The sequence below is a fragment of the Lactuca serriola genome, chromosome 8, assembly GCF_051521515.1.
Source record: "Lactuca serriola cultivar US96UC23 chromosome 8, Lser_US96UC23_V15, whole genome shotgun sequence".
In the NCBI taxonomy this organism is placed as follows: Eukaryota; Viridiplantae; Streptophyta; class Magnoliopsida; order Asterales; family Asteraceae; genus Lactuca; species Lactuca serriola.
Window position 1 is genome coordinate 166,113,061 of NC_136415.1, and position 26,544 is coordinate 166,139,604.

A 26,544-nucleotide genomic window follows, 5' to 3' on the forward strand; every position below is an offset into this window, starting at 1 on the left:
GCACTCTAGAACACCCCACCATGAGTTTACAGCCGTAAACTCATGGGGAGCAGGTCTTTAGGGCCTAAAACTCTTGTGTGAGTTTACTCTTGAAGAGTAAACTCCATATCCAAGCTATATGTGTCCATAGATGTCACCCGTGTCCCTCCAAACACTTGTAATGAAGTGTTTTCGCGACTAGAAGTGTATGTCCTCAACTAATTAATAATTCAAAGCCTAATTAGATACAAATGTGTATCTTTTCATAATACATAGGAATCTTGTGCGTTTGCAAGCCCCGAACTGACGTTTAGGATCCAAACCGACGCGTTCCTCAACCGGTGAGTTCATACCCCTACCATTTTTCCGTGTTTTTCAAATGTTTTCAGGGGGAATACAAGCAAAAGTACAAGGAAATCTTGTACTTAAACTTATTTTCAGCTCAAATGTTTCATTTTATGTATGCTTTTAATATCGAAAATCGTGTTAACCAATGTTTCGAATTGCAGAGTAAACTGTTAGACCAAATGTTGATTTCTTTAAAAAGTGTTATAAACTATGTTACATTTTGCAAAAGAAATCATACTAATCAAAAACTAAGATTAATATTAATAAAATACGCCCATGAATACGAATACGAATACGAATGTGAATACGGATACGAAAACGAATACGAATACGAATGCGAATACGAATATGAATATGAATAGGTATACGAATACGAATACAAATAACGAATACGAATGTAAATACGAATACGAAAACGAATACGAATGCGAATACGAATACGAATAGGAATAGGTATACGAATACGAATACGAATACGAATACAAATAACGAATACGGATACGAATGCGAATACGAATACGAATAGGAATAGGTATACGAATACAAATAACGAATACAAATACGAATAACGAATACGAATACAAATGTGAACACGAATACGAAAACGAATACGAATGCGAATACAAATACGAAAACGAATACGAATGCGAATACAAATACAAATAGGAATAACGAATACGAATACGACGCGTTCCTCAACCGGTGAGTTCATACCCCTACCATTTTTCAGTGTTTTTCAAATGTTTTCAGGGGGGAATACAAGCAAAAGTACAAGGAAATCTTGTACTTAAACTTATTTTCAGCTCAAATGTTTCATTTTATGTATGCTTTTAATATCGAAAATCGTGTTAACCAATGTTTCGAATTGCAGAGTAAACTGTTAGACCAAATGATGATTTCTTTAAAAAGTGTTATAAACTATGTTACATTTTGCAAAAGAAATCATACTAATCAAAAACTAAGATTAATACTAATAAAATACGCCCACGAATACGAAGACGAATACGAATACGAATGTGAATACGAATACGAAAACGAATACGAATGCGAATACAAATACGAATAGGTATACGAATACGAATACAAATAACGAATACGAATGTAAATACAAATACGGAAACGAATACGAATGCGAATACGAATACGAATAGGAATAGGTATACGAATATGAATACAAATACAAATAATGAATACGAATGCGAATACGAATACGAATACGAATACGAATAGGTATACGAATACGAATACGAATACAAATAACGAATACAAATACGAATACAAATGTGAACACGAATACAAAAACGAATACGAATGCGAATACAAATACGAATAGGAATAAGTATACGAATACGAATACGAATACGAATACGAATACAAATAATGAATACGAATACGAATACGAATGCGAATAGGAATAGGAATACGAATACGAATACGAATACGAAAGCATGCCTTTGGATGACGCCAAGACTTCGAATATACAACGAATGTACACCTTGAGTGTCACCAGAGTTTCGAAAATAATTCGAAAGTACGCCTTTGGACATCGACTGAGTTTCGAAAACATACGCATTTGGATGTCAACAGAGTTTCGAAGATACGTCTAATGTACTCTTTTGGAAATCACCAGAACTTCGAATATACAGTTAATGTACGTTTCTGAGTGTATCCAAATAGTCGAAAATACAACTAAGTATAGTAGATAATCGTTATTCGAATGTAGGGTAACTAAGTTATCAGAACACCTAATTAATACTATAAGTATGGTAGATATTAGTACATCGAAACCTGAACTAAGAACTAACCGCAACATTTAGGAAAATATGGGATTTTCCTGGGATAACATAACAACTCGTAAACAAATGGTGTAACGAATGGAAAACTAAACTAATAGGAAAATATGGGATTTTCCTGGAACAACATATCTACTCATAAATGAAATTGTGTATCGAAAGATAACTATACTGTTTTCATAAGAAACTATGGGATTTTCTTGGATAACGGCTTTTTCAGAAAAACCAAAGGAAACTCGATCTTTTCAAAACTAAACCGCTTATGAACTCACCAACTTTATGCTGATTTTCAAACTGCTTGTATTCTTAGGTCAGCATTAGACAGGTACATCGCCATCTTTTGGAGAAGACGGAGCGTTTAAAAGACTTGTCTTGCTTTTCTTCACATGATATATGTGTATAACAATCGTATAACTTTACTTTCAAACAGATGTAAACAATTCTATGTAATGTAATGTTTTGTGTTTACTGTGTTACTATGCACATTGGTTATGATATTCAACATGAAGTCACCTTCGCCCCGAAACGTTTCCGCCTTGGGTTTCGGGGTGTGACACCTATGGATATTTATATGCTATGTATCTCTGTGATTACTACATGTGTATGTGTTTATTTGATATATGTTATTGTATGTTGGGCGGGGCCTATTTTACCGAGCTCAGCTCGATGCTGGGCGGGGTCCGATGCCAGACGGGGTCCGAAGCCGGGTGGGGCCTGATGATGGGCGGGGCCCACTATTTGTTATTATATAATTGGTATGTGGTATTTTGGGGGAAACTCACTAAGCTTTGTGCTTACGGTTTTCAGTTTTGGTTTCAGGTACCTCTGGTAGTAGGGGGAAGAGCTCGGGATGATTGCACTGCACACACCATGATGTTTTGCATGGGATATTACTCTGATGTTTTTGATATGGATGTTTTGGTCTATGAACATGATTAGATGTTTTTGACAAATGTTGTTTGTTTAATAAATTAAAAACGAAATTTTTGGGACCATATTTTATGTATGTTACACATAAAAGGGTCAAATCTAACATAAATATCCATGAAACCCTTAACCTTTGGACAACCCAACCATACACCCAAAAATCAAGCTAAAACATCCCACAAAGAGATCTAGAAGGTAACAACACAGGGTTTCCACTTTATACCTCAAAATGACTGCAACAAGTGGAGAGTTTCTGGATCCAAAGCATTCCTTCCAAACTAAGCACATTCATTCTTCAAACTCCTTCCAAAGAACACCAAAATTCAACTCTCCAAGCTCACCACAAGCTCACACACTCGACCTTGAAGGATAATACACGAAATTAAGGTTTTCTGGACAAGGAGACTGGTAAGGAGGTCAACTAAGGGAGTTAAGGTCTTTAAATAGGATGCAAAACCCTAAAATTAGGGTTTTCTCAAACAACGTCCAACTCATCGAGCCCCCTACACCAACTCGACGAGTTAGTCCTTAAAATACGCGCCCCAACAACTTCCAACACTTCGAGTTTATTCCATAAACTCGACGAGTTGGCCCCTAAAAAGGGAATTTATTTTCATAATTGACCTTCTAGATTCTGGATGTTACAAAAATAGCATCATCCGCATACAAAAGATGAGATAACAAAGGACCATTATTAGGGAAAGTGATACCTTGAAAAAGATGACGTTCACACACTTCTTTCAAGGAAATACTAAGACCTTCCATTGCAAGGACAAAGAGAAAAGGAAAAAAGAGGATATTGTTGCCTCAACCCTCTCCTAATCTCAAACTCTTTAGTTGATGAAGACCCATTGATTAAAATAGAAGCTCTAAACTCTTTAGTTGATGAAGACCCATTGATTAAAATAGAAGCTCTACCGAAAGAGAGATAGCTTTTCATCTATTTTTCTCCATTTAACTTAAAGTCAATTGAGTTTCTTCATTAAAAAACTTTTATTGACACCCTCTATAATTATATAGTCTTTCTATCTTCTAGCTAGCTTATAAAAATCCAGTCGTTAAAAAAATAGTTAATAAAACTAACAAACTTTAACCATTACCACCTCAGAGCATGAACATAATTTTCTTTGAGGATTGTTGGATGTCCAAGATGTTTGTATCTCATTAGATCGACTACATGCACAAAAAATCATTTTCAAATAAGATGATTTACAGTAGATGAAGGTTGAAGAATGTGATTGAAACCCATTTTCGTTCTTCTTAAATAAGCAGATGGCAAATTAGGGTTAATAACATCAATGCCTTCATGCAACTTGCACATCATGGCATGTTAACGGGAGAATGTAAACATGCCAACATGGTTAGATGAAATAGGGATCATATTTGCAAGATTTCATTCTTTTGGACTATATGTATCAAAATACAAGTTCAGATTATTTATTTATTTATTTTTTAACCTGGAAAAAGGTACTAAATTTAATGCTTTTTAATTTTTAGATTGTCGTCCATAACTTCTATTGGTGAATGATGAGTTGTCAGAAAGAACAATCTTGCTTGCTTTGCTGTCTTGCCGTTTGGAACTTGGAAGTATATTCACAACCTTCATATCTTCCAAATTCTCTCCATTCAAACACCAATCGCAAAAATCGCCCATCATCAGTATCGAATTTGAACTGCTGAGATGACATCATTCTCATCGTCACCACCGCCGGCGAAGAGTCCAACACCTACAGCGCCACCACATGTGGAGAACGAGAACACTGATCCAACGCAAACGCCTCTACCTCCTCCACCGGGATACGGCGTCACCGGAATTTTAAGACGATGGAGGCATGAAGACACGCTTAAAAGAGTATCTCTAGGATTGAGAGTTTTAGGTTTCGTTTTCTCAGTGCTTGCGTTCATAATCATGGCTAGTAACAAGCATGGGCGTGGGAGAAATTTCGATGAATACGAAGAGTACAGGTTCGATTTGCAATCGGAGTAGTTGTATCCACTGTTTGATTTGGGATTTCAGATGAATTTGATGATGAATTGTATGAACAGGTATGCATTGGCGATTGCGATTTTGTCAACGTTATACACAGGATTGCAATCGTGGAGGCAGATTTACGAGATGTCGAACGGAAAACAGATAATTTCAAGCCGGAATTTGGCGCTGATTGATTTCTTCGGTGATCAGGTTTGCTTGATTAATCTCATTTCATCAACTTAATCTTTTTTCATAAAAATTGATAGCATTGATATCCCCTGTTATTAGAAAGAAACGGCGTTTGACTTTGACTAATTTATACATTGACATTTTTATATTTTCATAATATTAGTAATTATATTCATATAGTTTTCCTTTTCAAATTTGTTAATATAAATTATCGATATTTACTTCAAAATGTATCATTCATGTTATTCATTTTGTTTAAATTAGAACAAAATAATTTGATTGATATAATCAGTTTAAAACAAAATCATGTAATTCATTTTAAAACAACTATAAGAAAATACATTGTTTATTTGGAAACACAACGTAAAATACATAAATACAACTGGCTATTGAATATTAGTTGTTATTTTTTAGATGAATAAGAGTCTGTTGATTTCTTTTGTATATTATAAAGTATTGTGAAGTAGATAGTGGTGATATTAATATATGAACAATAAAATCTATTTCTTCTAAACGTCGGACTATTACTATTTTATCATTGTTTATGAAAGTGCAAATAAAACGGTTTTTTGTTTTATAACTGCTCTAATTATAGATTATAGATGAAAAGAAATATAAAAATTTGAAATAATAAAATAAACTTGATTCATATATTGCTATATACTTAAAATATTGATATTTTAAGTTTCTGAAATATTAAACATAACTAACAAATACGACTTAAAAATTGTAAGTTTTTTGAAACTATTATGATTATATTTTTAATATATTAAGTCAAGTTATTGTTAAAAATGGTTCATTATTTCTTATTCTTTTATTTTTTTTATTTTTTTTGTGTGTGTTTGTCAAATAAAAAATAAAAAAATAGTCTATGAGCTAGTTTTTTAAAAAGTTATTCTAACTAACAGTTTAACGGTCTAATTGATTTTTTTTTTAAATCTTCTAATTACAAAAAAACTTAATCTTGAACATGCATTTTAGTTGTTTCACAAACAATTAGTTTTTCTATTAGTGTATCTATATAGTTTTCTATAAATAATTAATAATATATATTTTGGATGAATATGTATATGGTAATACACGTGACTATTCATAAATTATAACTAACAAAATAATTAAGTCAACAATAGTTGAGCAATGTCACATTCCATAAAAGTTTGTTTTTGTAATAACTCTTGGTTTTTTTTTTATTTATTTAACCCCTAATAGTTTTTTTTTTCTTTACCAGAAGAATATTTTGTTTAATTAGAGTTCTTTTTGTAAACTTTTAAATTATAATCGTCAAATCATAAAATAAGAAATCTTGAGGTTACACCAAACAAATTCTAAACTATAATGATTTTTATAAGATTAAAAAATCATAAAATTATAAATTATTGTAGTTATGCAATCTGGCTTTCGATGAGGAGGATAAAGAAAGTTTAGTTTTGAAAAAAAAAAGGGGAAATTTAATAAATAAATGTTTATTATTTTTATATTTATGAAGGTTGTTATTTTTGCACAAAGTCATAAAATTACATTTGATATATAACTTATGAAACTAAATTATATATCCATTATATCATTAAATGAAACAGAAACCAACACGTAAGTGATATATAGCTTGAAAGCATCGTCATCCGAAACAAAACGTGAGAAGACATTTCATAATAATTTTAAATAAAGAAAAGGGACAAAAATAAATTGTCTTGTGTATGAGGTATTGTGGTTTATTATTATTATTATAATAATAATAATATTATTATTTAATTTAAATTTAAAGTGGACAGTTGGGTATTTGGGAGTTATGGCTGTCAAAGTTTGGTTCGAAGCTTCCAATGAATTTTGACCTTATTATAAAAAGTATTTTTTGTTTGGTATTGAACCATTCATTGTTACCTTCGTAATTTGAAATATATTCTATTGTTTAAAAAATAACATATTCTACATTCTATTTGCAGTTGTAATTAAAATTATTCTATCCATTAACAATCATTACATATAGATGATACTAAATATGATTGACAAATTTTTGAAGCTTTATTTTATTAAAAGGTTTTTAAATATTTAATATTTGTCACAATTTCAAACTTAATAGTTATCAAGGAATTACATTTGAATAAAAAAACGTGGCCCCTTAAATATCAAATTTTTACATATAAACAAAATTTATTAATACTACGATAAGTCAATAAATGTTATAAAAACAATCAAGACAAAATAATAATACCATATCTAATACCATATATATTAATACTACGACAGAGATCAAGCGCGTAACAAAAATAAACAGTAGGGATCTTCCGAGTTAGAAACCAAACGTGTAAATTACCCTAAACCATAGGGACCATTCGTGTAATTTACTCAAACTTTTTTTAATTATTTGTCTAGTAGAAACTTAAGTTTTACTAAAAAAATGTTTTAATAAGATTATAATTTTTAATGTTTATTTAAACGTAGATTATAGCGTATCTATTGATATCAGCAGCCTCAGCAGCAGTACCAATGACAAACAGGATGAGGGAAGGAGCGGACAACATATTTACAGACTCTTCAGCCGCATGTATTAGCATGGAATTTCTTGCGTTCTTCATTCTCGGGTTATCAGCCATGCTCTCAGGGTACACACTAGCAAAAAAAACCTATGTGTAACATGTAATTAAAGCTCCTTTTGTGTTTTCATTATTTGTTCACTTTACAAAATACATTTTGCACATATCATGCTCCACTTTACATGTAAAGAATATATGTTCAAACAGAAAACGATCAATTTGGAAGAAAAAAAAAGTATAATCTTTGTTTAAACGAATTAACATACATCTTTTTATTTGATTTAACCAAAGAATATTTCCAACTTTTTATTATCTATGATACAACAAATACAATTTCCTACCAAACTAGATCACAAAACTAACTGATCCTTTGATCATTTTCCTTTCATCACCCTAGAAAAGAGTTGTAAAACAACTCATCTTCGGGTTCTTCCTTAGCGCTCGATAACGACCCGTTTTTTCCCCGGTTCTGATTCACATAAGAACTCTCCGGGAGCCCATTGCTCCCGGAGTTCTGCAACATTTGCAGTGTGTACGGGGGTTGACCACCGTTGGTGGTCAACCCCGTTGTACTCTGCAAACTACTTGAGTAGTTTGCAGATGGCCTTATGGCCATGAGTCCGTAGTTGTTATTGGTGTTACCGTTGTTAGTTGTTGGTGGTCGATTAATGGCGTAGCTCCCACTACCACGTGGTGCGGGCACATCGTGGTTGTGTTTCCCTTCATATGTTGTGATCACGGCACGTAAGTCGTGTGATGCGCGTTCTACGTGTTTTCTCACTGGACACCCGTTGAAAGTGCACTTATAGTAACTCCTATAAATAGTTACAAAAATTCAAGTTAGGAAAAGAAATTAATAATATGTCCCTATTAAGTGAAAAAGTAAGGGCACGTTAATCTATTAAGATATACATGTGTATTTTTTTTTTTTTTTTTAACTAAATGGAGAGAAAACGATTTGGTAGAAAAAGTTAAAGAAAAGATGCTTTCCACGTGAAGTTTCCACAAGGCATTCAATGGGGAGAAAAGGGCTTTTGGGTTTGAAAAACGTTTATTAGATAAAACGTGCAAGGTTTAAAGCATGTTCAACGACTATTTAGTACAAGATTTTTGTGACTGCTGCTAAAAGTCAAGTCAAGTCAACTTTTTTTTTTGGTCACTATGCAAAGATACATCAAAATGAGCAACTGTGAGAACATGGTTTTAGATATGACATAAGATTTAACAAAACTATAGATGTACCTTGGGTTTGGATTGCCTTTAACTACTTTTTGTCCATATTTCCTCCATCTATAACCATCATCAAGAATATCAATATCACTCGTGGTTTGAACCACAATCCTCGGTTCCCGAACCGTTCGACTCCCGGGACCCGAAATAGCTTCGCTCTCGGTCTCACCCTTCCTGCAAAAAACCAATTTTAAATTCATTAAGAAAAAACACATTCTTTTAAATGCATCAATAAGCTAGTTTATTATAATTCAATATTTAACTAATAAACTAGCTTTTTGATAAACTATATTAAGATAGTTTATTGATAAGCTAACTTATAAGCTAAAAACCAGATGAAATTATAATCTAAAACTATCTTTTCAGGTAGTACGTAAGTAAGGTCTTATTCAAATTGATGTGATTTATCGATACAAACAAAACCCTAACTCAACTTACCATCTTTTTGCCTCGGGCTCGTTTTCATGGTCATCACCGGATTTACTAATTGAAGAGCCTTGCTCAAACTCATCTTCCCCAAATGATGCCGAAGAGTCGAAATGATTGCTTTCAATGGGGGCTTCACTATAAGAGTTTGAAGATGATTTCTTGGCATTTTGAGGCTTTGCATGACTATGGTTTCCTTTGTAAACGATTTCCGTGATATGTCCTTCTAAGTTTCTTTCGACTTTCTTCTTTGTTGGGCAATTAGGGAACGTACATTTGTAATAACTTCTAGGGTTTTCGCTTCCTTTGACTTGTTTTTGACCGTATTTTCTCCAATTGTAACCATCTTCTAATCTTGTTTGATCTTTAACGGCTTGAGATGGATCAGAAACGTATTGGGTTGGAACTGATTGTGTTGATTCGGATTTATTTTTGTTGATTTCTGATGTGAAATCAGTTTGTTTTCCCCATTGTTGTGGTTGAGTTTTTACTTGTTCTTCCTTTACAAAACCAAAAACACATCGAATTATAAATGGGAATTCATTCTCACTTCTCAATTACAAAAAACAATTTGTTACGTGTTTCCATGTAACGTAATGGGCCAAAAAATTATGTCCCACCAAAAAAAGTTAAACAAAATGGAAACAAACAATATTAAGCAAGACAAGAGTATACGTCATCACTTGTACTTTTGTTTATCATGTACTTCAAATGAAAATGGGAAATTATGTCATGTATATCCAAAAAAGTACACAAAATAAAAGATTAAGATTAAATACCATCTTGATTGAAGCCATGGAAGCAAGAGGTCTTGCTTGTGATTGAAATGAAAAGTTAGAATAAGTTCTTTCTTCATCCTTGAAATCCAAACCAGAAAAGCTTCCGGTTGTCGGAGATGGAACAATCTGCAAAAATCAACACCACAATTATTAATTATCCCAGTTGTTGAAGATGATCAAACCCATCTACAAAAATGAAAACTTTATCTATAAAAGGAAGAGAATCTTACATTCGAATTGAAAGGGAAGAAAGGAGAATCCAAGAACTGGTTTTGGTTCAACCCAGTTGGTGTAGAAAGGAAAGCAGACGGAGAGAACGGCGTCGGAGTTGGTTTTGGACTTTCGCCACCACCGCCGCCGCCGCCGCCGCCACTGAAGAACCCCCAATTGGGATCTTCGCCGGTATTAGAAGCAATAAGATCACTGAAAGACGTCGAGAAAGAGAAAGGTGGGTACTGAGAAGTCGTAGTGGAAGTATTCAAGCTGCCACCAGAGGAAGCCATGGGAATTATTGAAGAAAATTTTGGGGATTTTGTTTGGTTTTTCAGTTGAATGATTCGTGGTTTCGTTTTTTATGAATTGAAAATGGATATTTAAGGGGGATGTGAAGGAGAGAGATGGTGTCGGGTTCTCGGAAGGTAAAGAAGAAGAAGCAGAAAGAAATATTGAGGTTTTTGACCGTGGAAAATTTTGGATGGTCAAAGCTTGTGGGTTTGACTTGGACATGGCGGCTCAAGTAGAATTGGCAATGTTGGAGGAGAACCCTCATCTTTGGATTAGTTTGTGAAAATGGGACTAAACTTTCAAAACTTGTACGATTTAACCCTTCTATTTTCTCCAGACATCGGGGAAATGCATGAAAAAAAGCTCTATGATTTCTTTATCACCCCAAAATTGAGATGGTTTAACGTTTCAATCAATTGAATAAAAAATAATAATGAATAATATTGAGATATATGGTCTACTATTTAGCCTAATGATTGTGAAAAATAAATATTATATCCTATATTAAAGGAAAGAACAAGATATAATGAGTATGTATTTAAATCTTACACAATTAATGAAAATATATGGTTGTAAAATGACAAAATTGATATAAACCTCAATGGAATTTTATAAAATTATAGATTTATATATGATAATATGTTTTTAAATTTATACATTTGATAATTTTAGATGAAATATATTAATTCTATGACCGGACATCAATCAAGTATTTATTTATGTATTCTTTGTATTTACTTATAACATTATGAAAACAACGTTAAATAAAGAGAAATTAAATTAACTCCTATCTTTTATGCCTACAGGTCATAGTTATTACTACTTATTAAAATTATAACAAATCACCATTCAATTTAATTTAATTTGATATATTTTAATATAACTTTAATGATTTAGTTAAAAAAAATATGGAATGATGACACTTGTCAAAATTTTATTGGATATAAACATTTATAGGCATGAAAAATAGAAAACAATTTAATTTCTCTTAAATGATTAACCATATTTCAAGTGATTAAACAAATTATCAGTAAAGTGCCGTATATTTTTGGTTATAAATAAGACTTCTTCATATATTTCATATAAAAACTAATGTAGTGACGTAAAATTGGAAAACATATAAAATATTATTGTATAAATCCTGATATATATGTAGCTTTTTCCGTTTATATTATCAATTATACAATTTTTCTTTATCTAATATATGTCAATATTGATATTTTTAGAGGCTAACGCTCATTTTTTAATCAAATTACTCTTTCAATATCCTTTTTTATCATTGTTGTAAAAAAGACGGTTTACATATCTACTTATTTTATCTTATAGACTTGTACAAGTTACGGGTTTAAGTTGATTAGTTAAGACGGTCTAATATGTTAGTTGACAAATTTGTGTCCAAATTATTAAATTGAAAAACAAAAACTTTATCGATTGGTGATAGATTGACGTTCATCAAAGCGGTGATGAGGAGTATGACTTCCTATTATATGTCTTTCTTTAAGGTTCCAGACACAGTTTTGGGAGAAAAAAATCCAATGGATTGCGTGGAAAAAGATCATGGCTACCAAGGATACCATAAGTTTGGGTGTAGGAAGTTTTTTCTCTTTAAATAGAGCTCTCATTTTAAAATCAATCTGGAAGTATTTTGAACAATCAAATAATCTTTGAGTTCACGTTATAAACGCTATTCATGGTGGTGGTTCTAGGTTTTTTTAATAGAATGGGAGGGTATAGTAGTATTTAGATTTCTATATCTCGGGCTATTGATCATCTTTCAAGTTATGGAATGGATTTAAAGAAGTTTTGTAAGATTAAGGTGGGGAATGGTCAAAATAGAGTTGGTATCCGTTTGGCTTAATGGAGCAAGGTAATTAGTGCTTTGCATTAGTTCTATTTTACATCGGATAAAGATCACCTTTTATGGGTTTTGGATATGATCGGAGCTTTTTCGATCGCTTCTACTCTTGGACTTGTTTCTTGGACTCGTTTTTTATGATCACGTCACGAGGTGGAACAATTTTACCACCTCTTTGTGAGTTGCTCGTCTCTTCAATAGTTATGGAGAAGAATTGTAATGTGGTGGGAGATTGATATTCCACAATTGTTTTTGGTAGATAGTCTTATTACTTGGGCGAACGAAACCTCTTTATCGGCGATCAATAAAAAGATATTTCATGCGGTCATCATTGGTATCCTTTGGAGTATGTGGCATTACAGAAACAAGTTGATTTTGGAACGGAAAAACCAAGAAAAGATGTCATTTTTGATGACATAGTGTCTAAGTCTTTCATTTGGATTTGCAATAGAAGTAAGAACTCTAAGATGTCATGGGAGTATCGGTTATGTAATCTCGATATAGCTACTTTGTAATTTTCTAGCTACCTGCTATTTTGTGTTATTATTATTATTGTTTTTCATACGTTTATGGCATTCAAAAAAAAATGGTCTAATATGTTGATTGTGGTAATATAACGTCAAGGGGTGATAGAGCTTAATTCAAAGATGAAGGTTGTTTTTGCAATTTAATGTCAGGTGTACTTTCATTTTCGTCCAATCAGTTTTCCCTTTTCTAAGTAAAAGATTGAAATTGTATTTTGGTGATTTCTTTTTAGGTCTGGATAGACTATTTTTTTCTAATGAAATATAGTCTAATGAAATATTTTAACATTTTAGTGTTCATAAAAATTAAATATGTATAATATTTTAATACTTACAACAATAATTTTAACATATTTTACATTGAAATATTCTCAAACATATAATGTTAGAATATATTGCATATTCTATTTTTACGAACACAATATTAGAATATTTCAATAAAAAAATTTGATCTTACGGTCTCGCAAAATTATGTCCGTCTCAAATGAACTCTTATATATATATATATATATATATATATATATATATATATATATATATATATATATATATATGGAAAAATTCAATAAAAAATCATTATTATTCAAGGAACCAAGGGAAAAAAATCCAAAACATCAGAATTTGAAGCGGTCAACGACCTAAAAAAGGTTGTAGATATGTATATTGGGCGCACATGCACCAGATTATACAAAAAAATTCACTTCCTTCTTTTAGTTTTATTTTTTTAGGCCATGCTTTTTGTCGAAAAAAAAAACGAATATACAATTGTTCATGACTTTTCGTCATTTTTAAATAGAGATCTATATTGATATATAAAAAACGATTTCTTTTTTTTAAAGCAATACCTACTTTATTTTTTTTAAGTTAAGGTCTATTTTTGAAGGAGAGTATTTCGGCTGAAAAGCTTGCCGGGGTGCCCGTTTATTCCACTTTATTCCGATTCAGGAGAGTATTTCGGCTGAAAAGCTGGCCGACATCTATATCAGGGAGGTGGTGGTGCGGCACGGGGTGCCAGTGTCGGTGATTTCGGACAGGGATGTTCGGTTCACTTCCAGGTTTTGGAAGAAATTCCACGATAAGCTGGGTACTCGTCTACATTTTAGCACCGCCTTTCACCCTCATACGGATGGTCAGGGCGAGCGGACCATCCAGACTCTGGAGGATATGCTGCGAGCATGCGTGTTAGACTTTGGAGGTAGTTGGGATACCTACCTTCCTTTGGCAGAGTTCTCCTATAACAATAGTTACCATGCGAGTATCGATCGTCCTCCCTTTGAGATGTTATACAGGAGGAAGTGTAGGGCCCTAATATGCTGGGGCGAGGTTGGTCAGAGGGTCATGGGGAGCGCCGATGTAGTGCTCAAGACGATAGAAAGTATTCAGCAGGTCAGGAGTAGGCTTCAGACTGCTCAGAGTCGGCAGAAAAGCTATGCCGATAAGTGTCGATCAGACCTGAAGTTCTAGGTCGGGGATATGGTTCTCCTGAAGGTGTCGCCATGGAAGAACGTTATCTGATTCAGGAAACGGGGCAAATTGGGCCCTAAGTACATTGGACCGTTCAGGGTTATAGCCCGGGTGGGCAAGGTGGCGTATAGGCTGGATCTGCCAGCCGAACTCAGTCATATCCACAACACTTTCCACGTTTCCCAGCTGTAAAAGTGCCTGGTGGACGGCTCGGCAGTGGTGCCCTTGGAAGAGATTCAGGTTGATGGCCACCTGAACTACGTTGAGGGACCTGTGGCGATCCTCGACCAGAAGTCAAAGGATATGAGGAACAAGAGAGTGGAACTCGTGAAGGTGCAATGACAGCATTGGAAGGGCTCGGAATGGACTTGGGAGCCGGTGGACGATATGATGGAACACTACCCAGAGCTGTTTCAGGAACGAGCAGCAGACTTCGAGGACGAAGTCTAAAATAAGTTGGGGAGATTTGTAGCACCTGTTTCTTGGTATGTATTTCTTTTTATTTTTATCTAAGTATTTTGCATTTTTGGCCTTGGACTCGGCGAGCTGAAGGACCAACTCGCCAAGTAGAAGCGGGATGGGATGCGGGATTTAAGCGATGGACTCGATGAGTCGGGTCCCGGACTCGACGAGTAGACTCTGTCTAGAAAAAAACCGTAATCCGAGGGTTTGCACCCTATTTAAACAAATGTTATGTCGGCCACTGTAACGCCTGTGTTTCCGGGCTTGCCATTTTTAGCAATGTAATAGTCTAGGTTAACCTTTGTAACCCGTTTTGAAATAATAGAAGTATATTATTTGAGTATTATGTGTTTTGTGCTTAATTGCTTAATTATGTGGTTTGATTAATTAAGAATAAAAATAAGCGTCAAAATATAAGTGTAAAATAAACTTGATATCTTTGGTTGATGTTGTAGTAGTTGAAACGAGGTTTCTGAATATATATAGAACGCCCAAATCTGACTTCGTATGAAGAAGTTATGATTTATCGAAGTTTCGGCTTAGCGGTGTGCAGCCCGAAATACTCGATTTGAGATCGAGCAGTTTTTAGTTGAATCGATCTAAACGAGAATCGAAGATCTCGTTGTTGGTATTGAATCGATGAAAAGTTAGGCGAGAACGAACGTCAAACGAAGAAGTTATGAATTTATAACGAAGTTTTTCTGTCCCGGCCTATTAAAAATAAATAATAAAAATAAAGTTAAAATTAGCCGACGGAGTCTAAACGAAAGTTGTAGAGAGTAGTCTCACCTTCGCGTGGATATAAAGAACGTCAAAAACGGAGTTCGTATGAAGAAGTTATGAATTTCCGAAGTTTATTAAATAATTTATATTTAAATTTAATCTTTAATTCGGATGATTATCCGAAGGAGTCACCAATCTGATCTGAAGTACGCCCCGCGTACACCGAGGGATGTCGACACTCGCACTCGAACACTTCGGATACATAAGCAGTGACGATTTCGGAGCAGTACGCCCCGCGTACTCCGAGGCTCCAGCCTCCTATAAATAGGATGCGAGGGCAGCCGAGTTCTTTTGCTCTTTTCTCTCTTCTCTCTCCCGTTTTGCATCGATTTGCATGCCAGAAATACCCCGAAGCCCAGGTATTATTCCCGAGTCCCGAAGCAAGTCCCGAGATCCCGAGAAGTGTGGTTCCCGAGCCGAAGCTCTGCCCGCGAGAAGTTCGATTTTTGTGAAGATCTTCCAGATCTGCTGAGAATTACTACTTCTGCAAGTCGTAGTGCTGTCCGATCATCTTCTGATCAAGTGAGTGTATACTACCTTTCATAAACACGATAATAATACAAGTATGGTTTGAGTGTATTAAGTATATTGTTGTTTATATGTGTGAATGTGTATTCACTTTCTTCTATCTCATAGATATGATTTATTCTCTATGAAATACGTGTTATGTGTGTGTGTGCCTCATCTGTTATGTGGAATATGTATTGATTAAAGCATGCTATACAGGTTTTTAAACTATGTATAAAAATGTATATTTTTATCTACTAATATGTTGGGTAGAACATGGGTAGATAGTTGGTGTGTAATAAACAGATGAGAGGCCTCGTTGTTGTTTGATTTAGTCATCTAGCGGAGTTTAGATGACGACCACGGACTTTTCTAGATAGTCTTGTGGAAACATTAGCAGGTTCGCCACCTGTAGGTGTTAATGAACTTGGGTGTTCATTCGTTGTACTCCATCCCCCTCATGGTTGCCTTATTTGACTTATATTGCTGAGGAACCCCCGAAGCATGTGTTGTCGCCCCGATGAAATATTCTTAGACCAGGTCCCTTATGTTAGTTGTTTTAGGGACATAAAGTGAGAATAACGGGAGTGGGTAATTGGGAAATTGTTGGTTGGTGAAAATTAAATATGATTATTTATTGTGGGTTGAAAACCCTATATGCTCACCAGGCTCCCAAGCCTGACCCACTCAGTTTTATTTGTATTACAGGAAGTGGCGCGAGGGCATAAGATAGACGAACCATCAAGTTGTTTTGTTTACAAGTCTGTATATGTATATATTTGTTGAATGACTTGTAATGTTATCGTTTATGCTTATTGGTCTGTATCGGAACATGACACCCCGAGTTTTGATTATATAATGAAAAATACATTTCTTTTATGAAATGCTTTGGTAAACATTGTTTTATCATGTTTTGTTTTTGGGAACAAATTCCGCAACTCTTTCAAATCAAAAGGATTTACTCTGAAATTATTTTAAAAGCATAAATGAAAATCGGTCTTTTCTGGCCGAGATTTTGGGGATGTCACAGTTGGTATCAGAGCATTAGTTTAAGCGAACTAGGAATTTGTAGGATTTCTAGACTTAAACTTAGAATGCTAAGTGAAGTTTTGAGATGTGTGTTTGTTATGTTTTAGACACGAGCACTGGTTTATTTTAGGAAAGTTGCCTAAAATGCTTTTATGTGCTAAATGTTGTATGTTGCCACATATGATATTATTTGTTCGGATCTATGGTCTGTTGCCGACCGGATCTAGAAACTTTATGTGTGTAGGATTCTAAGTGTACGTCTACGATATTAGAACTAGCATGTAAACGTTTCGGAGTGATAAGGATGATTTGAATATCTATCGTGATTGAGGATCTAATTTCACCTTATTCGGTGTGTAGATCAAAATGGTGAGAACAAGAAGTGGAGTTGGAAATGCTGACGAAAACAGGAATCAACCACCAGTGATTGAACGAATACCTGTCGTAGCAGCAACACCTGAGCCAATAACCATGGATGGTGTGCAAATGATGATTCAGACGATGTTGGATCGTCAGATGGATAAAAATAGATGGTTGCTTCAACAGAATCGTGAAGAACTGTCAATTCGTGTGGAAGAGCCTGAATTAAATGAAGGGCACTCGGAAGGTGGAAACTTCAGTGGGTTTGTGGGTCAAGCCAACCCACCGATAGTTAGGCAAAACAACCATGATGGAAGGAATGATGGAATGGGATGCAAGTACAAAGACTTTCTAACTTGCAAACCATCGACCTTCAATGGAAAGGAGGATCCGATTGGGGTTATGGATTGGATCTCCGAAATGGAGTTAGCCTTCATGACTTGTGGCTGCAGAGGCAAGTTGCAGACTATCTATGCAGTGTGTCAGTTCCGAGGTGGAGCCGTTCGTTGGTGGAACACTCTAGGGAAGACGTTCAGCTCTAATAAGCCACTACAATTGACATGGGCAGAGTTCTTGGTGCAGTTCAAGCGCAAGTTCTGCTCGGCTCAAAATCTGTTGGAACTAGAGAACAAGTTTCTGACATTGACGAAAGGCAGCATGTCAGTTGATGAATACACCAATAACTTCACCGATAAGATGGAGTTTGCCTTGCGTATCGTCCCAGACGAGTTGACAAACGTGGACCGGTATGCGAAGGGACTCCCATGGGAGTATGAGGTGCCAGTACGTCAGGCACATACTCTAGAGGCAGCTATCTGGGCTGCCAAGTCTGTTGAGAACATGATAAAGGGAAGAACCACCGACAAGGTTGAGGTTGGTGAGAAGAGAAAGTTTGAGGGAACATTTGGTTCCGGTAAGAAAAGCAAATTTTCGAAATCTGATTCGAAAAAGTTTGGAGGAAAAGGAGGCGAAGTGAAGTGGTGTGATAAGTGTAAGAAGAAGCACTTTGGGAAATGTAGCGAGGATGTAACCTGCTACAAGTGTGGAAAGGTTGGAAATTTTGCCAATGAGTGTCCGAACAACAAAAGGATGTGTTTTGGTTGTAATGAAGAGGGGCATATTTTGAAAGACTGTCCGAAGAAGAAGGAGGCAGCAAAGCCCAACATTCCACCAAAGCCGAAGGCGAGAGCCTTCCAGATGACAATTGAGGCCGCGAAAGATGAAGCTGATGTCGCTTCAGGTACCTTTCTCGTAAACGAATTACCTGCTCAAATTTTGTTTGATTCTGGAGCCAACTACTCCTTTATTTCGCATGAGTTTGGTAGAAAACTAGCTTTGCCTGTTAATAGACTAGATAATTCTTTATTAGTCGAAGTTGCTAGTGGAAAGTTTGTACCTGTTAGCCATCGTATGAAAGACGTCTTAATCGACCTTAATGGGAATAAGTTTCACGAGGAATTATTGCCTATCGAACTAAATGGTTTCGACATCGTGTTGGGAATGGATTGGTTTAGCGCCAATGATGCCAAAATTTTGTGCAAGAAGAAGATAGTTAAAGTAAACCCGCCTGGGAAGGATTCATTTATGGTGTACGGGGACAAACGACGAGTAAATTCTGGGATCATTTCTCTAATGAAAGCCATAAAGTGTTTGACCAAGGGATGTACATCATATTTAGCATTCGTGATTGATGCTAAGAAAGAAAAGAAGATGATGCAGAATATTCCAGTGGTGTGTGATTATCCGGAAGTATTTCCTGAAGATCTTCCTGGATTACCACCTGATAGACAAGTGGAGTTCAGAATAGACTTGCTACCAGCAACCACGCCAATAGCAAAAGCACCTTACCGATTAGCACCGACGGAGATGAAGGAGCTGATGATGCAACTTCAGGAGTTATTGGACAAAGGTTTCATTCGACCTAGTTCATCGCCCTGGGGAGCTCCGGTATTATTTGTGAAGAAGAAAGATGGAAGTATGAGAATGTGCATTGATTACAGAGAGCTGAATAAGGCAACAATAAAGAATAGATATCCGTTGCCGAGGATTGATGACCTATTTGATCAATTGCAAGGTTCGAGCTATTTCTCGAAGATCGATCTTAGGTCAGGATATCATCGGCTAAAAGTAAGAGAGCAAGATATCGAGAAGACTGCATTCAGAACTAGATATGGACACTACGAGTTCTTGGTTATGTCGTTTGGACTAACCAATGCTCCAGCAATGTTCATGGATTTGATGAATAGGGTTTGTAATCCGTTCCTTGATAAATCTGTGATAGTGTTCATAGACGACATTCTGATTTACTCGAAAAGCCAAGAGGAGCATGGCAGACACTTGCGAGAAGTGTTAGAAGTCTTGAAGAAGGAGAAGCTGTATGCAAAGTTCTCTAAGTGTGATTTTTGGATTCGTGAAGTCCAATTCTTGGGTCACGTGGTCAACCAAGAAGGGATAATGGTTGATCCAGCGAAGATCGAAGCTGTAATGAAGTGGGAACCACCGAAAAGTCCCACGGAGATCCGAAGCTTTTTAGGATTAGCCGGATATTACCGAAGGTTTATCCAAGGCTTTTCTTCGATTGCTACTCCATTAACAGCTTTGACCCACAAAGGAGCCACTTATGCTTGGAGTGATAAGCATAAAGAAGCCTTCGAGAAGCTAAAGAAGAAGCTATGCGAGGCACTGATACTTTCTTTACCCGATGGAGTTGAAGACTTCGCTGTTTATAGCGATGCGTCTGGTGTTGGATTGGGTTGTGTTTTGACCCAAAGAGAAAAGGTGATAGCATATGCGTCTCGACAGCTGAAAGAGCATGAAAAGAATTACCCGACTCATGATTTGGAGTTGGCAACGGTAGTTTTCGCTCTGAAAATATGGAGGCATTACCTCTATGGCACGAAGTGCAAACTTTTCACTGATCATAAGAGTCTCCAATATCTCTTTAATCAGAAAGAATTGAATATGAGGCAACGACGCTGGCTAGAATTACTTAAAGACTACGACTGCGAGATACTTTACCATCCCGGTAAAGCTAATGTTGTTGCTGATGCTCTCAGTCGGAAAGTCAATCTTGAAAGGAAAAGGCCAAGAGTGTTGAGAATTGAAGTTGTCTCGACCATTGTGGAAAGTATAAAGAAAGCTCAAAGCGAAGCTTCTGAAAAGAATGACCGAAAGGAGGAACGTTTGGGCAAAACGTTGGTGTTCGGTGTAAACAATCATGGACTGAAGGTGTTCCAAGATCGGATTTGGATACCTAATACAGGAGGAGTCAGAGATCTTCTGATGGAAGAAGCTCACAAGACCATGTACTCGATTCATCCCGGTAGCACTAAAATGTATAGGGACCTGAAACCCTACTACTGGTGGCCGACGATGAAGCTTGATGTTGCAAAGTATGTGGCCGAGTGTGTGACTTGTGCGAGAGTCAAGACACAACATCAGAAACCATTTGGGAGTTTAGAGCCTTTACCTGTGCCTATGGGTAAGTGGGAAGACATTGCTATGGATTTTGTCACTAAACTGCCTAGAACAAAGAATGGTCACGACATGATTTGGGTGGTCGTTGATCGATTCACTAAGAGTGCGCATTTCATAGCAGCCAAGGAGAAATGGTCTATGGAGAAGCTTGCGAATTCTTACGTGAAGGAAATTGTGAGGCTTCACGGTGTTCCATTAACGATTGTGTCGGATCGTGATAGCCGTTTCACCTCGAGGTTTTGGAAAAGTCTACAAGAGGAAATGGGTACCAAGTTATGTTTAAGTACAGCTTACCATCCGCAGACTGATGGTCAGAGTGAAAGAACAATACAAACACTTGAAGATATGCTGAGAGCATGTACCTTGGAATTCCTAGGTAACTGGGATGAACATTTACCATTGGTAGAATTTTCCTATAATAATAGTTTCCACTCGAGCATAAAGATGGCACCTTATCAAGCTTTGTACGGACAGAAGTGTCGTACGCCGTCTTGTTGGCTTGAGGCTGGAGAAAAGCAGTTTATGGGTCCCGAAATGGTCTATCAAACCGCTGAAAAGTTGAAAGTAATTAGAGAAAGAATGTTAGCAGCTCAAGATCGTCAAAAGAGCTATGCTGGCAAGAAGCGAAGACCGATGACCTTCGAAGTTGGAGATTCGGTTTTGCTTAAAGTTTAGCCGTGGAAGGGACTTATAAGATTTGGTAAAAGGGGAAAGTTGAGTCCAAGGTTTATTGGACCATTTAAAGTTCTTCAGAGAATTGGGAACCAAGCTTACAAGCTCGAATTACCCGAAGAACTGAATGGAATTCACAACACTTTTCATGTGTGTTATTTGAGGAAGTTCACGGGAGAAGTTCCCGACATAATTCCAATTTCTGAATTGAGAATTGATGAGAACAAAAGGTTGATTGAAGAACCAGAGGCAATTGTTGACCGAAAGACTAAGAAGTTGCGACGCAAAATGGTGTGGTTAGTGCTTGTCCGATGGAAACACATGAATGGGCCGAATCTCACCTGGGAGACGGAGATCGAGTGACATGTTGAGTCGCTATCCGCATTTGTTTGTTGATGTGTGATTCCGGGGACGGAATCATTCTAAGGTGGAGCGAATTGTAACGCCTGTGTTTCCGGGCTTGCCATTTTTAGCAATGTAATAGTCTAGGTTAACCTTTGTAACCCGTTTTGAAATAATAGAAGTATATTATTTGAGTATTATGTGTTTTGTGCTTAATTGCTTAATTATGTGGTTTGATTAATTAAGAATAAAAATAAGCGTCAAAATTTAAGTGTAAAATAAACTTGATATCTTTGGTTGATGTTGTAGTAGTTGAAACGAGGTTTCCGAATATATATAGAACGCCCAAATCTGACTTCGTATGAAGAAGTTATGATTTATCGAAGTTTCGGCTTAGCGGTGTGCAACCCGAAATTCTCGATTTAAGATCGAGCGGTTTTTAGTCGAATCGATCTAAACAAGAATCTAAGATCTCGTTGTTGGTATCGAAGCGATGAAAAGTTAGGCGAGAACGGACGTGAAACGAAGAAGTTATGAATTTATAACGAAGTTTTTCTGTCCCGGCCTATTAAAAATAAATTTAAAATTAGCCAACGGAGTCTAAACGAAAGTTATAGAGCGTAGTCTCACCTTCGCATGGATATAAAGAACCTCGAAAACGGAGTTCGTATGAAGAAGTTATGAATTTCCGAAGTTTATTAAATAATTTGTATTTAAATTTAATCTTTAATTCGGATGATTATCTGAAGGAGTCACCGATTTGATCCGAAGTACGCCCCGCGTACACCGAGGGATGTCGACACTCACACTCGAGCACTTCGGATACGTAATAAGTGACGATTTCGGAGCAGTACGCCCCGCGTACTCCGAGGCTCCAGCCTCCTATAAATAGGATGCGAGGGCAGCCGAGTTCTTTTGCTCTTTTCTCTCTTCTCTCTCCCGTTTTGCATTGATTTGCGTGCCAGAAATACCCCGAAGCCCAGGTATTATTCCCGAGTCCCGAAGCAAGTCCCGAGATCCCGAGAAGTGCGGTTCCCGAGCCGAAGCTCTGCCCGCGAGAAGTTCGATTTTTGTGAAGATCTTCCAGATCTGCTGAGAATTACTACTTCTGCAAGTCGTAGTGCTGTCCGATCATCTTCTGATCAAGTGAGTGTATACTACCTTTCATAAACACGATAATAATACAAGTATGGTTTGAGTGTATTAAGTATATTGTTGTTTATATGTGTGAATGTGTATTCACTTTCTTCTATCTCATAGATATGATTTATTCTCTATGAAATACGTGTTATGTGTGTGTGTGCCTCATCTGTTATGTGGAATATGTATTGATTAAAGCATGCTATACAGGTTTTTAAACTATGTATACAAATGTATATTTTTATCTACTAATATGTTGGGTAGAACATGGGTAGATAGTTGGTGTGTAATAAACAGATGGGAGGCCTCGTTGTTGTTTGATTTAGTCATCTAGCGGAGTTTAGATGACGACCACGGACTTTTCTAGATAGTCTTGTGGAAACATTAGCAGGTTCACCACCTGTAGGTGTTAATGAACTTGGGTGTTCATTCGCTGTACTCCATCCCCCTCATGGTTGCCTTATTTGACTTATATTGCTGAGGAACCCCCGAAGCATGTGTTGTCGCCCCGATGAAATATTCTTAGACTAGGTCCCTTATGTTAGTTGTTTTAGGGACATAAAGTGAGAATAACGGGAATGGGTAATTGGGAAATTGTTGGTTGGTGAAAATTAAATATGATTATTTATTGTGGGTTGAAAACCCTATATGCTCACCAGGCTCCCAAGCCTGACCTACTCAGTTTTATTTGTATTACAGGAAGTGGCGCGAGGGCATAAGATGGAGGAACCATCAAGTTGTTTTGTTTACAAGTCTGTATATGTATATATTTGTTGAATGACTTGTAATGTTATCGTTTATGCTTATTGGTCTGTATCGGAACATGACACCCCGAGTTTTGATTATATAATGAAAAATACATTTCTTTTATGAAATGCTTTGGTAAACATTGTTTTATCATGTTTTGTTTTTGGGAACAAATTTCGCAACTCTTTCAAATCAAAAGGATTTACTCTGAAATTATTTTAAAAGCATAAATGAAAAGCGGTCTTTTCTGGCCGAGATTTTGGGGATGTCACAGCCACAACGTCCCTTATGCTCCCATAACACCTCTCATTGAAACCCTAGCCGTTATTGAAGCAATCTAAGCCTTATTGGTGGATTTTGGTACTTGTAGTCTTAAGAAGGAAGGAGAAAAGCTTGAGGAAGCAAGTAAAGACCAAGCGAACCCGAGTTTGGGCACCTTCTATAGTTCATTGAAGGTAAAAAGCTGTAACCTTACTCTTTCATTTGTTAGATCCCTTTTTGGGGAGATTTAGTGCTTTTATAAGCCATTTTTGATGGCCAACCATGATTGCAAACATGGTTGGGGGGTTAGAGCTTCTGAATCACGTCATTAAGGGGGTCACAAGGCAGTTGGGGACTGCTTTTGCACCCATGAAAGGTCCCATGTATCATAAGAGCTTGTTTTATGTTTTTTTGAGCTCAAAGTCCCATCCAAGCACGTAAAGTGTGTAACTTTATGTGCTAGATAGATAGTAGAAGCCTGGATCTACCTTTTGATCAAAGGTTGTACATCATAAATCGAGGATTTAGAGTGTGGACGTGACCGACTCGGCGAGTCCGTTCCTGGGACTCGACGGGTCCAAGGTTTTGAGTCCCATATCTGTTGAATGCCAAAAGAACTCAGTGGAGTGTTAGAAGGGTTGTAACCAGACAGAAAGAGTGACCCAACGCATTGGACGTAATTTTAGACCTGGAGTTCATGGGACTCGACAAGTACTAGAATAGACTCAGCGAGTTCAAGGCAATCTCCTCAATATCGGAGATGAACTCGACGAGTTGTTCATACAACTCGGCGAGTCGAGGACAGGACTTGTTACTCAGATGAAGGTGGACTCGACGAGTGTTCATACAACTCGGCGAGTCGGATGAGGTTCATACGATGTTCATATGAGAGAGGAACTCGTCGAGTCGATGCCAAAATCGACGAGTCGAGTCATGGATAAGGACAATTAAAGGGTTAGGGACTTGACGAGTTGACGGCCCAACTCGGCGAGTCAGGTCAACTTGAAGTTGAATATGATTGGACTTGGACTAACCTTGTTTAGGGTTGCACGAGCTGTGTGTTGACTTGAAGACTGTCATGTAGGAATCGAGGAGTCGAAAGGAGTCGACTTGTGTGCCGAGGATAATTCAAACACTGCACAACATTGAGGTGAGTTACCTTCCAGTAGGGGTGGGTCTAAGGCCACAATGCCGGCCCACCAAAAAGGGGTATTTAGAAGATGATTGTCTTTGTGATAATTATCTTGGTTTGGTTATGTGTTTTGGTCATGAGATTTAACTGTATGGCATGTTATGTGTGTAGTAGGGATTAGTTTCCCTGACAGTGGTCCTTAGGACATAAGGGTAGGTCAGTACCCGGATATGCCTGACTGTATGCTTATATCTGTTGTTGCATGCTAGTGGTAGGGGTGAAATAGTTCCCATTTACTGGTTGAAAGATACCGTTGACAGTTACCAGTTGAAAGATACCGATGGCAGTTGCCGGTTGAAAGATACCGATGCTGGTTACCGGTTGAAAGATACCGATGAAGGTTACCGGTTGAAAGATACCGACGATATTGTATGGTATGTGGTATGATGGGGGAACTCACACTACAAGAAAAAGACCCTTTTATGATGCGCAAATCACGACACTCGTTGATTTATGTTACGCAAAAGAGAGTGACATTAAAAAAGTGCCATCTCTTCAAAAATTTTAAGGATTTATGTCACACATTATTGTGTGCCCTTGAATTAGTGTCTCTAGAAAAGAAATTAAAAACATGGAGGGCGCTTTATTTTAAAGGCGCGTTCTCTATACCTGTCGCTTTATAATTTTAATGAAACGCGCGTTTAGTAGAGGGGGAAACAAAATCCCCAAAATTTTGAAAATCCGTCTTCTAACTTCTTTCTATCTTTCATCTTCGCAATCTACTCTCCCCTTCTCTCTTCTCTCTGATCCACTTCTCTGCCACTCCTTAATACCTTGTAGGAATCTAAAAACTAGAAAACCTCGTCCTCACAAAGTCTTGGAAGCTAGGGTTTTTTTAATCCCTCAAAGGACGACCCACATCCTCCATAGATCGATCTCTATTGCTTCATTTCTCACAAGATATCGAACACTTTACATTCATAGGGCCACAAAATCGACTATTGCTTGAACTAGGGTTTCGAGTTCGTGTCACATAACCCTCCCTCAAGCTGTTCTCCTCGTTCAATCGATTCACTGGTTTTGCTCGACTCCCGCTCACGCCGACCATCGA

At 36.7% G+C, this 26,544-nt stretch overlaps 2 protein-coding genes across 2 annotated transcripts; one reads left to right on the forward strand and one right to left on the reverse strand.

Moving 5' to 3' along the window:
* Window positions 1-4,565: 4,565 nt before the first annotated feature.
* LOC145070058 (CASP-like protein 4B1) lies at window positions 4,566-7,903 on the forward strand. Its single transcript, XM_079016983.1, has 3 exons — window positions 4,566-5,012; window positions 5,094-5,229; window positions 7,648-7,903. The coding sequence occupies exons 1-3, from the start codon at window positions 4,729-4,731 to the stop codon at window positions 7,837-7,839; spliced, it is 612 nt and encodes a 203-aa protein (XP_078873109.1). The 5' UTR covers window positions 4,566-4,728; the 3' UTR covers window positions 7,840-7,903.
* Window positions 7,904-7,957: 54 nt separating this feature from the next.
* Window positions 7,958-10,792, reverse strand: WRKY33 (WRKY DNA-binding protein 33). Its single transcript, XM_079016982.1, has 5 exons — window positions 10,405-10,792; window positions 10,175-10,300; window positions 9,408-9,895; window positions 8,982-9,143; window positions 7,958-8,554 (listed from the first exon to the last, which is right to left on the reverse strand). The coding sequence occupies exons 1-5, from the start codon at window positions 10,675-10,677 to the stop codon at window positions 8,128-8,130; spliced, it is 1,476 nt and encodes a 491-aa protein (XP_078873108.1). The 5' UTR covers window positions 10,678-10,792; the 3' UTR covers window positions 7,958-8,127.
* Window positions 10,793-26,544: the final 15,752 nt, after the last annotated feature.

Coding starts and splice junctions, on each gene's coding strand:
- LOC145070058 (XM_079016983.1), top strand. CDS start 4,729: ATGACATCATTCTCATCGTCACCACCGCCGGCGAAGAGTCCAACACCT. Junction 5,013..5,093: donor GATGAATACGAAGAGTACAG/GTTCGATTTGCA, acceptor TTGTATGAACAG/GTATGCATTGGCGATTGCGA. Junction 5,230..7,647: donor TTGATTTCTTCGGTGATCAG/GTTTGCTTGATT, acceptor ATTTAAACGTAG/ATTATAGCGTATCTATTGAT.
- WRKY33 (XM_079016982.1), bottom strand. CDS start 10,677: ATGGCTTCCTCTGGTGGCAGCTTGAATACTTCCACTACGACTTCTCAG. Junction 10,301..10,404: donor TCTTCCCTTTCAATTCGAAT/GTAAGATTCTCT, acceptor TGATTTTTGCAG/ATTGTTCCATCTCCGACAAC. Junction 8,555..8,981: donor AAAGGCAATCCAAACCCAAG/GTACATCTATAG, acceptor AACTATTTATAG/GAGTTACTATAAGTGCACTT.